This window comes from Coccomyxa subellipsoidea, assembly GCF_000258705.1.
Source record: "Coccomyxa subellipsoidea C-169, whole genome shotgun sequence".
Lineage (NCBI taxonomy): Eukaryota > Viridiplantae > Chlorophyta > Trebouxiophyceae > Coccomyxaceae > Coccomyxa > Coccomyxa subellipsoidea.
The window spans coordinates 14091-24987 of NW_005178032.1; the positions used below are offsets into that span (position 1 = coordinate 14091).

At 52.9% G+C, this 10897-nt stretch overlaps 4 protein-coding genes across 4 annotated transcripts; 1 reads left to right on the plus strand and 3 right to left on the minus strand.

Moving 5' to 3' along the window:
• Positions 1-478: 478 nt before the first annotated feature.
• Positions 479-4176, plus strand: COCSUDRAFT_37104 (nuclear AAA ATPase; the record flags this gene model as incomplete). Its single annotated transcript, XM_005646216.1, has 10 exons — positions 479-598; positions 763-948; positions 1099-1261; positions 1399-1534; positions 1731-1917; positions 2206-2394; positions 2594-2760; positions 3140-3287; positions 3589-3797; positions 3990-4176. 10 exons carry the CDS (start codon positions 479-481, stop codon positions 4174-4176), a joined length of 1692 nt encoding a protein of 563 aa, XP_005646273.1.
• Positions 4177-5064: 888 nt separating this feature from the next.
• Positions 5065-6626, minus strand: COCSUDRAFT_16908 (mitochondrial carrier; the record flags this gene model as incomplete). The annotated part of the gene is made up of 4 exons (XM_005646217.1): positions 5065-5370; positions 5603-5758; positions 6002-6177; positions 6419-6626. 4 exons carry the CDS (start codon positions 6624-6626, stop codon positions 5065-5067), a joined length of 846 nt encoding a protein of 281 aa, XP_005646274.1.
• A 1087-nt stretch (positions 6627-7713) lies between these two features.
• Positions 7714-7948, minus strand: COCSUDRAFT_33539 (hypothetical protein). The gene has a single exon (XM_005646218.1). The coding sequence runs from the start codon at positions 7909-7911 to the stop codon at positions 7753-7755; it is 159 nt and encodes a 52-aa protein (XP_005646275.1). The 5' UTR covers positions 7912-7948; the 3' UTR covers positions 7714-7752.
• Positions 7949-8105: 157 nt separating this feature from the next.
• Positions 8106-10270, minus strand: COCSUDRAFT_17245 (NAD(P)-binding protein; the record flags this gene model as incomplete). The annotated part of the gene is made up of 8 exons (XM_005646219.1): positions 8106-8341; positions 8510-8594; positions 8877-9020; positions 9265-9382; positions 9572-9657; positions 9768-9841; positions 10008-10076; positions 10171-10270. 8 exons carry the CDS (start codon positions 10268-10270, stop codon positions 8106-8108), a joined length of 912 nt encoding a protein of 303 aa, XP_005646276.1.
• Between the last annotated feature and the right edge of the window lie 627 nt (positions 10271-10897).

The following is a 10897-nucleotide window of genomic DNA, read 5'->3' on the forward strand; positions in this document are numbered from 1 at the left end:
TTGACCCCAGGAAACGCACGCCAGCGTGGCGCAGCAGAGGAGCTTGCCCAGCGCCGCTTGGCAGGCCGCCAGCTTCTACCCGGCAACCCGGTGGTTCTGACACTGGAGGGTCAGCTGCTGCTGTTTGCTGTGGAGGGCAGCGGAGACGAAGCTTTGCATGGCAGCGAATGGGCGGGTGTCAGCATTGTCAAAGACACTGCTGTGAAGGTGTTGCTAGGAGATGAGATGCCCCCGCAACCCAAGGCGCCAGCCGCTCCTATTCCCGCTCCTCAGGTGCTTTCCTCATTGATTGCCTTTTCTTCCTCTGAACCCATATTGAAAGCTGGTTCTGGAAGGATGTGCTTGAAAACTTGAGAAAATATCTCCTCAGTAATATTATCAAAGCTTTGTGCTGCCCTTTGTGCAGGTTACTCCTGAGGCGGCAGCTGCGGCAGCTGCGAATAAAGCGCTCGGCGGAGGGCTGGAGGGCCCTGCAGCAATGGCAGCAGCGCGTGCAGCAGCTCTGGGGGCGAGGGCAGCTTGGGAGGGTTATGGCAAGCTGGGCGGTGTCTCTGAACACATAAAGGCGCTGCGAGAGCATGTCACACTGCCCCTGAAGGTACGATTGTGCTTGCCAACAATGCTGGCCCTGTATATTCTGAACAACACAAGTTGAATAATATAACATGACTATGACAAGTTTGCTGGATCACAATTTCCAAGAATGCCGTGTGCAAGCGGCGAGTTCGATAATCAGGAGACTTACAATTTTGCGGTGGGCAGGCACCCCAGCTGTTTGAGCGCCTGGGCCTGAGGCTGCCCCGGGGCGTGCTGCTGCATGGACCCCCCGGCACCGGCAAAACGGCACTGGCATGCGCTGCAGCCGCCGACGCGGGCGCCACGCTGTTTGTGCTGAACGGCCCCGACATCATAAGCGAGTATGTGGGCGAGAGTGAAATCGGGCTGCAGGTGAGAATCCCAACTTGCAACCTTGAAACAGGGCTTGTTAATGAACTTGGATATCTAAGAACATGTGTCTGGGCAGGCAGATGATTTTTGTCAAGTAAGGGGAACCTGAAAAGCTGCTCAGCTTGAAGTGGATGTTTTTCTGGTTTGCAGGGAGTGTTTGCAGCGGCCAGAGCGGCTGCGCCGGCTGTGATATTCATAGATGAGCTGGACTCGCTTGCACCGGCGCGGTCGCGCGGGGCACACAGTGCCGCTGCAGATGAGATGACTGGCCGGGTGGTCTCCACGCTCCTGGCTGCCATGGATGCAAGATCAGGTGCCAGATTTATCTTCCTGAGAGTTTATCTCTCCAGCACATGCTGATGAGCATTACTTGGAGCTTCTGTTTGCATGCGGCTATGCAAAGCTTGTAGCCCTTGGACTGCAACTAAAAGGCCATTTTTGGGTGCTCAGGTGCAGATGGGGTCATTATTGTGGCGGCATCGAATCGGGTCGACGCGGTTGACTCTGCGCTGCGGCGGCCGGGCCGCTTTGACCGCGAACTTGAAGTCAGCGTTCCCTCCCCAGCAGGCCGCCTAGAAATCCTCAGGCAAGATTTATATTTTCACCATGAATATTTAGAGTTACCATACATTCTTATATTGAAGCACTGCCCTCAGCCATCAGTTCTGCATGTCCCATGCACTTGTAATTGATGCCTTGCGTTGTAAGCTGCCTTTGTGCATACAAGGCATATGGCACATGCTCACTGTAATCTAGTAAGACAATCCTTTTGCACTGCGCAGAGTTAAGCTGGAGGATATAAACCACAACCTGTGCGAGGAAAACATCTGCGCGCTGGCCGCGTCCAGCCACGGCTACGTGGGCGCGGACCTTGCAGCGCTGTGCCAGGAGGCCGCCATGTGCGCGGTGCGGAGAGTGGTGCGGCATCGGCAGCAGGGCAGCGCTTCCGTTAGGGAGATTCCCCTCCCAGTGCAACCGGATCCTGATGCTCCTCCACCCGACCTCCTCAAGGTGTGCAACTAACTCTGTGGGATTGTTGCTTTGTATATCATGCTAGCATGAAAGTCGTGGCCACACTGGAGGCCAGAAGGAGTGGCAACGCCTATTGGCTCTTGATAGGGAGAGCTGCTTGCTCTGAAGGCCGGTGCTGCGGCGAGGTAAAACGAGTGAAAAAGGCACATGGCATCTAGGCGATTGAAGCTGTTTCTTGTGAATGAAGAGAAGCGTAAAGGAGGCTAAAAAATCTGCCTCCATCAGGTGACCCCGTTGGACTTCCGGGCGGCGCAGACGCGGGTGCGGCCGAGCGGCATGCGCGAGGTGGCACTGGAGCTGCCCAGCGTGACCTGGGCGGACGTGGGCGGCCACGCGGCCATAAAGCAGCGCCTGAAGGAGGCCGTCGAGTGGCCGCAGAAGCACCCCGAGATGCTCGCCCGCATGGGAGCCAAGGTTGGGCTTGCTTTTCTTTTACAATTTATTTTAGAATGATGAGTCCCTGATGCCCGACCGAAAGTTACAATGTTGCATGCATCCATTTGTATCCACACTTGCAATTACATGTCAGCAGAAAAGGACACTTTTGAAAATATCCACGATTAAGGTCATGATTTATTGAGTTGCAAGAAGCGATGTTGGCATGCCATGACAGGCACCCAGAGGAGTGTTGCTGTACGGGCCGCCCGGCTGCAGCAAGACTCTGCTGGCACGAGCGGTGGCCAGCGAGTCTGGCCTGAACTTCCTGGCGGTGAAGGGCTCCGAGCTGTTTTCCATGTATGTGGGAGAGAGCGAGAAGGCCGTGGTCACCCTCTTCTCCAGGTGGGAACTGCTCCTCCAGCAGCAGAATTACCACTGACGCAGGAGTAATGGTGGTTACTGTCTCTTGATCTCAACCACTGAGCACCATGGCCACGGTTGATTGGGTCTTGCTTGGATGTGGCGAGTCCATCAAGGGGTAGGATTTTGGCAGCCTGTGAGTGCAGCTTGTCTGCAGGACGTCCCCTGCCTCTGGCAGGAAAATCGTGTAATGATTGCTTTATAATATTCCTGCAAAAAAACAACCCCACATTTACTTTATTACACACTTTTCCTGCCATAATTACTTTTCCTGCCAATAAAACATTTAACGTTTTTTATGTGCCTGCAGAATGATGCATGCAAATGCAGAATTTACCTTTCATAATGTAATGTGTGGCAGGGCTCGTGCAGCGGCGCCTTCCATCATTTTCCTGGATGAGGTGGATGGCCTGGCAGCTGCGCGAAGTGAGCACAGGTCTGAGAGCGGCGGCCCAAGCGTCAGCGACCGAGTCCTCAGCCAGTTGCTGGTGGAGATGGATGGCATCCAGGCAAGCCTCACCACACATCCATTTCTTGGACCGCTCTTCTGCTGCGCAAGTTCCTACTGGCAAGAGTGCCAACGTTAGAAGAACATCATCAGTAACCAACCCCTAAAGCCAAACTTGAATTAATAGCAAGTTGTTCTGTACAGGATTTAGGGTTTGGCTAAACCCTAACCCCTGAAAGGTTCTAATATGCACAGAAAAGAGCTGCTGCTTGCTTGCTTGTGAGTAGCAGGCTGGCCCATGCTTGGCAGTACTATCAGGCACAGATTAATCAGCATGGGGCTAAATTTGCCCAGCTTTGCAGGCGCGCGGCGATGTGGTGGTGATAGCAGCCACGAATCGGCCAGACTTGGTGGACGCTGCCCTGCTGCGGCCGGGCCGCTTTGACTCGCGCCTCTATGTGCCGCCTCCAAAGGACTCTGCCGACCGCGCATCAGTCCTCGCCGTTTTGACGCGGGCCACACCGCTGGCGGCAGATGTTGAACTGGAGGCGCTTGCAGACTTTACTCCCGGGTAAGATGCTTCATGCAGCAGGCACCAGCTGTTTGCACGGAACAATTGCCAGAAGGCACCAGTGAGGTGTAAAGCATCTGTCTGTGAAATGATTAGGCTCAATTTTAGATTGTGCCCATTCCTCAGACATGCAACATGCTCCGGGCATCTAAAGGATCCGGGCATTTCAAGAAAATTGCGCATGTCACACAGGTACACAGGGGCGGACTTGAGCGCTCTTGTGCGTGAGGCATCCATGAAAGCTTTGCAGGAGGACATCGACACGACAGAGGTTGCAATGAGGCACTTCTCTGCAGCTTTGCTCGAAATCACACCCAGCCCATGCGTATCTGGGGTAGAGCTTGATATGTATGGGAGGTTCCAACAAGGAATTCAATGATGACTTTGCTCTGGTTCTTCTACTGATTTAGCAAGAGACTGAAATTTGATGTGGAAAGTTGAAAGCTGCAGCCTGCAAGATGGTGGCTAGATTTGTGACGGTGGCTAGATTTGTGACGTTGACTGACCAATGTTGGTAATAAATTTGTTGCATTGGTACAAATTGGCAGATTTGGACAAGTCTTACAATTTTGAATGCACTAAGGTCCTTTGCTTATCGCATTCTTGAACCCAATGTTGCTACCTGCAACTTAGGCCTAGAAGGCTGCATTTGTCATCTACCCTACCCCCCCTCTGACTTGGTCTACAAGGCTAGGGCCCAACTCCAAGCTCAACAAGTCCATCCGGATCCTATTCCCGGCGTTGACTCTCTAATGTATTTCAAAGAAATTGGCCTAACGGGCTGTCTTGGAACAGCTAGATATCAAGGCATTCCCACCACGCCATTCTTGTAGCTACTCAAAAATAGAAAAATGCTTGGCAAACCCCACGCTAAAAACCCGCAGAAAGACATGGGAACCACCGAATAAGGCTACATCTAAAAAGCAATAGGAAGTGTCACTGCCACACGAGCAGGAAAAAATAGAGGACAGGTACAAGCCATGATGGTAAAGGTGTCTTGGAGCAGGCGGTCTTCATTTCCACCAGCTGCTGTAACATACTACATGTCCAGCAGCCAGCAGGAAATACAATGTCTGCTTAGTTTCATTTCTGATGATTTGTCTAATTATGCCTCTGTGTGTTCACCAAATGCTTGGTTTGGAAGGTTCCACCTAATTTGAGCTGCACGAGAGACGCGTGCGAGCCCCTCAGGTTTGGCCCATCATCTTCTGACAAGCACATTTTGCAACACTGCTCAAACAGCGTGATCATTCTTGTGTAGCTTCGCCTAGAGCTCCGACTGATGCTGCGGGCGGAGGTGGGCCCGGAGCTCCATCGACTTGAAGGCCTCATAGGAGGACATGAGGATCGCGTATGCGCAGCCGGCGCGCACACTGCGCGGTCCTGCGCCAGTGAAAAGAGCGCGCATGCCGCCACGTGCCGTAATCTCCCGAAGAGACTGCGCCATGCCCTTGGGCATCGGCGCCGTCTGCACATGAGTCTTGGCCACGTCGAGGGGCGTCGTCACACCCGCTGCCACTGCCGCCGCGGCAAAGCCCGCTGTAGCATTCGCAAAGAACACCTGCAAAGCCCACTCAGGCTCAGAGGATGAATCGTGGACATTACGCAGCCCCTTGATGATGACCAACTTACCAAAAAAATATACGTTTAGCATCCTAAGCATAGATTAAAGGAAGCATGTCATATTGCAGTATCGTGTTACACGGCATGGAGGAATTCGCCAGCATATCCATTAACCACAACCACATGCCCAGCATCGCATGTGCAGCGTCATCGCTTACAAGGTGACAGCATGGGAGGCTTACCTGACTGCGAGGTGGCGCCTCCTGGCTTGTGTTCTGCAGCAGCAGCGCTCGCATTGGTTCCATGAGCGTCCAGTACCCGGCTGCAAAGGGCACGTCCTTGGCCAGAGTCACGCCCATGCCTCGCCACAGCCCCCGCAGCTTCAGCAGTCCCTTGCCCTGCAGCAGATTTGACTCAGCAATGGGCTCATCGAATTGCCCCATCACAATGTTACGACCACCTCATCTCGGCTTGCAGACCTCATCTCAAACGGGGAACACAAAGCAATGACTTAACATGCTGAATTGCCCCTTTGTATCGTTTAGAGCAGGAATGCAGAGTATCAGACTGTATAAAGTTGCAAGGTTGGCAGGGGCAAGTTTTCTGGGTTATTAGGAAGGGGGGAAGGATCAAGTGCGCACCTGGCCCTCGCTGTGTATCTGCCGCAAAACTTGCGCAAGCTGCTGGGGATAGGATGTGTTCGCGGCTGCGCCAGGGCCGCCTTGCACGCGCACTCGGAACAGCTCCAGGGGCTGAATCACAAATGCTGTTGCTGTCCGCGCCACTGCCCCTGCCACAAAGGGCGCAGCTTCCATGCCTGCAGAGCAACAAGTGAATCACTGTGAAATTTTGCGCCAGAGGTATGCTGTGCGCAATTTCCGGCAAGGCCTTGAATACTCACTGAAAGGCTGACATTACAGAATCCTCAGTGGTGGCCATTGCTCAACAGCCTCAGCATTTACCTCAATGCAAGGATACCCTTGTGCTTCTGGAGGAAATGCAGCACACGGACATGCAGCAACACACAAGCTTACTTTGCGGCAACAAGAGGGACACACCTGCGTTCTGGCAGCGCTGCAAGAGGGAGTCATAGAGCGGGAAGTACATGGCCACCATGGGAACGGCCACAAGTAGTGACAGATCTGTGCCTCGCCAGAGCACGCCAGGCCCCTCATTCCTGGCTATTCTCATGAGCCCATCCAATGCAGACCTGTGCAGACAGGAAAGATAGATATTAGGAGCAACAATCTTCAAATGCAGGTGCATGAAAGTGTATGGGGCACCTCTCGTGCCCCAGTAGGAGGGTTGTGTCAGTGACAGCAGCATGGCACAGGGAGCGTGGAGAATGTATTGACGTGCCTGTAAGCCGGAGATGGTTGTAGGCTTGTAGATGCTGCCGCACCAGAGTGCCCTCGCCAGGCATCCCTTGTTTGCCTGCACATGGGAAGAGGGCATCTGATAAGGGTCATGAAGACTGACAAAGGTAAGCAAAGCCTCGTTGGCCCTGCAAACGGAAGCATCTGTACTTCAGGAATGGCTCGTGCACCATCAGGGCGACAGCACGGCCGAAATGCACGCGATGTGTCGAAACGCACCCGGATGTCGTGGATAGCGTAAGGGCGGTGTATGCGAGAGATCGCGAAGCCGCAGAGGTCGGGTGCAGAGCTGCCTGCATCCTCGTCTGCGTGCACGCTCCATTTCAGTAAACATCCAAGCGGTCCGTGGAAAGCTATCAGCCCGGCCCTTGGTTTCCCGCTATTAGATACAACTAGCTTCCAAATAGCATCACGGCACTATACGTAAGGCCATCTGCTCGCGCCAGGATGCCGCATCGCACCTTGACAAGCTCCAATGGGTTGGCCACCAAGGTAGAGATGACTGCTGCAGAGCCGGCGGCCATCCCCTTCTCCCACATGTCCAATTGCCCAGGCATCTCGCACTGCTCTGCCATTATAATGCAGCAGGCTTTACGCAGCTGGTGACCTGTTTGAGGTCCGCCAAGCTGTCATACACAGAGCCCTGCAGATGAGGTGCTGATCTACGTTAATTTATCGCTCTACAGGTGAATTTGCATTTGTCTGAAATGTGGGGCGCTCCAACTGGGCCACATGGGCGGATCTCGGCACGTGCGCAAATTCAATAAATCTGACTTGTGGGGCTGTCAGGGAGTGGGCCAGTTGTGCCCTGTTCAAGGCATGCCTGCACTCAATTCTGGCGCTAGACATTTCAGGGAGATTGCAGAACACTCTCAGGGTGCACGTCAGTCTGGACACAGCATGCAGTACTTGCCCTTGCCCTGGGCTGCAGCTGCCCTTGCAAGGCCCCCGAACTCGGACTCCGGACTACTAATGTTGCAAGAAACATTTACAAAAGCGCCCAAGACCACGCTGAATCATGCAGACACACATTCACATGCCAGGACATTTCTTTGATAATTTCCAATCGTGGTACAGCACACCGTCTTGGAAAGCTTTTGCTCACTGACACTCTTGTCCACGATGTAAAATCTTAAAACGGCTTCCTGAGAACTCAAAAGAATGCCGATGCGCATTCCTTCAACGAAGAAGTCTCACCCCTAGCGCTCCTCGCACTCAACAACTGGTTGCCAAAGTAAAAGACAGACAGGTGCAGAGCCACAACACCACCAATGGCTGGCACAACATACAAACTTGTAAAAACACAAACATTTTCTCTCCTCTCGGAATGTTGGCATGCCATTAATGCTCCCTCAGTCCTTATGCAGAGTCATTCTTCTGGCACAAAACGATCTTTCCGGGCGCCTGTGAGCAGGCGTGCCAGGATCTGCCCGTAGGCTTTGCTCTTGGTCAGATATTTGATGTATGACCCCTGCCCAATAGCACCTCCCAGGGTGCGCGAGTCGAGGGGCACGCGCCGAATGCGCGGCACCAGATAGGCCGCCACTTCCTCTGGCGGATCTGCTAAGCAGTTGATGAAGAACTTTGCCGTCGCTGTGTCTGCACCTGCAATTGTCCCACCCAATCTTATAGGAACATCTTTCCAATGCTGAGCAGTATCTGAATAAGCAGGTTCAAGTGGTGATAGCTGTAGAGGCACAGGAGTCCAGTGACACATGTCTGAAGCATGAGACATCTAGACACAAGGCTGTACATCAGTTTAGCAGGGCACACCTGCCATCAGGAGATCAGTGGTGACCATGCCAGGGGATAGATTGTGGATGCCCACATTGTTGATATTCAGCATCTTCAACTCAGCCTGTGACACAGCAGAAGAACTCGGCATGCAAGAACCAAAGTCCTGTGGTCACATGATAAAACCAGCTCATCAAACTGCTAATTGAGGGCAGGGCAATGGTGCGCGGACATAAATGTATGACTTGAGCTCTATGCACAATTTCAGTTGCACCGCCCAAAACATGCAGGGTCTGTGACATGCCCTAAAATGCCATGCATTCTTTCTGCACAGGGCACAGCCTGGGCCTCCGCGCCGCACTGTAGGGTGCCAAACAAACTCAGGTGCAAGTTTCGGGGAGCACACCTGCAGGGATTTGCTGAGCTGCATGAGGCCGCGCTTAGTCGCGCCATAGGCAGCAAATCGCGGCGTCGCGCCGCCATCCGCGCCGGCACCGTCCATGTTGAAGATGTGGCCCCCGGCGCGCTGATCCCTCATCACCCTTATGGCCTTTGCATTCATGCAGAAAGAGCCCTCAGCAGCTATACCGAAGGGATGCCAGCTGTTTGAACCTGGGGCCTCAGCAATTTGAAACATGCTTTTAGAGTCCCAGCCACACCGTAGACATAGTGCATTACGGCCCTTGCATGCAGGGCATTTTCGATAAGATGACTGCTGCTTATCAAGCGCAGGACTTTTAAGGCTTGAGGGAAGGTTAAGGATTGAGAGGAAAATATAAGAACATGTGGCTGACCTCTTTGCAGCCCAGCATGGTCCCCAGCACATTGGTTTCCACGATGTTGATGAGATCCGCATCTGAGCTTTCTGCCAAGGTCTTGTACTTGTACCCGTTGCTGCCTGCGTTGTTGATCCTGTGCAACGCCACATTTCATGAGGCACCACAGCAAAAAGATTCCATCTTGCATATCCTTGCGTTGCACAAAAACTTTGTCAGCAGAGTCTCTGCTATCAAATTGTAACGGCACGGAGAGGACCTGAAGTGGATCGATGGAAGAGAAACTGATGTTGCACAATTAGTCACATGGTCTAAAGAGGCTCACCACAAATCTACAGTCCCAAGCGTGTCCCTCGCATAGTTGGCAAAGGAAGCCACATCTCCAGGCTTTGCCATATTGCAGACCTTCCCCTGCAGTGCGCACAGAATTTGTCACCAAAAGGTGCTGCCTATCTGTGATGGATGGCAGCCAGAGAAAGGGTGCGAAGCGGTGAATGAGTCACGCATCGACTCTGCACCACCTTTATCCTTCCAGCACCCTCCTCAGCCTTTGAAAATCCGTCCAGCTCCCTCACAGTTCCATTCACTCTGTCGCCTGCAGTTCAACACAGAGTGCCACATGAGCACGGCAGGTATGCTTATGACTAAAGACATCAGCGGTAGATTGTGGCCCCATGTCAAGGGGAATTTCCCATACGGTAGCTTGAATGGCGCATGTGAATTGATGATAACGGCAAAGGGCGGCCCCGCCAAGAACGCACTGTCTCTGGAGCATATGACAACGCTGTCCCCAGCCCTGAGAAACTCCTTTGCAAGGGCGCGCCCAACACCTGTGCAGGGATCAGTCCAGTCACGGGTGTGCAACGGTGCAAAGCGAGTGCAGACCTGTATCTTTTATGGCATTGAAGCGGTGGAGGTGCACACCTTTTGTGCCACCAGTGATGACCACGTTGTAGGGCGGCTGCAGGTCCTTCCCAGATCTGCTCACCCCTATTCCAGTGCTGGGCGCCTCGACCTGCCTCATATACACACCTGCAAGATTGCCTTTATAAGTAGTTGGGCTCCTTTTTTCGGTGTCTTGCCATTGATATTAGGCATTTCAAATGATGACATTCATGACTATTGATCTACGCAGCTCATGCCCTCAAGATCGATCGGAAGGAAGACTGTGAATGTACCTTGGTAGAGGCCCTTTCTTCTCCTCTTCGGAAGTGGGCACGCGCACAACTCCTTACATCGTGGGATGTTGCCAAATTGGAGTGCCCTATCCATGATACCACTTCTTTTGCCGGACGAGTACGGTGCTCACTGTTGATGCAAAAGAATGAAGAATCTTAACAGGGCTGACAGAAGTAATGATCGTGCACTTGTATCGACAACTAGATAACATTAATTTTCAAAGGTAACGTAGAGATTCTTGCACTTCATCAAGCCTTCGCAATAGAGAAAAAAAATTTGCATGATAAGATTGCAGAATTGTGTTCTGCCAGAGTCCAACGTTGACCCGCCAATCCCCAACCTGTTATCAAGCGTCACCATAACGTTCCTTATCGGCTGACGTCTTCATTCCATTTTGTCAGGAAGTGCATGTGTGGTTGGTGAGTTGATGAAGGTAAACCCAGTGCAATGTGCGGCGGTCCGGGGCGGTGCC

Coding starts and splice junctions, on each gene's coding strand:
- COCSUDRAFT_33539 (XM_005646218.1), bottom strand. CDS start 7,911: ATGCGCATCGGCATTCTTTTGAGTTCTCAGGAAGCCGTTTTAAGATTT.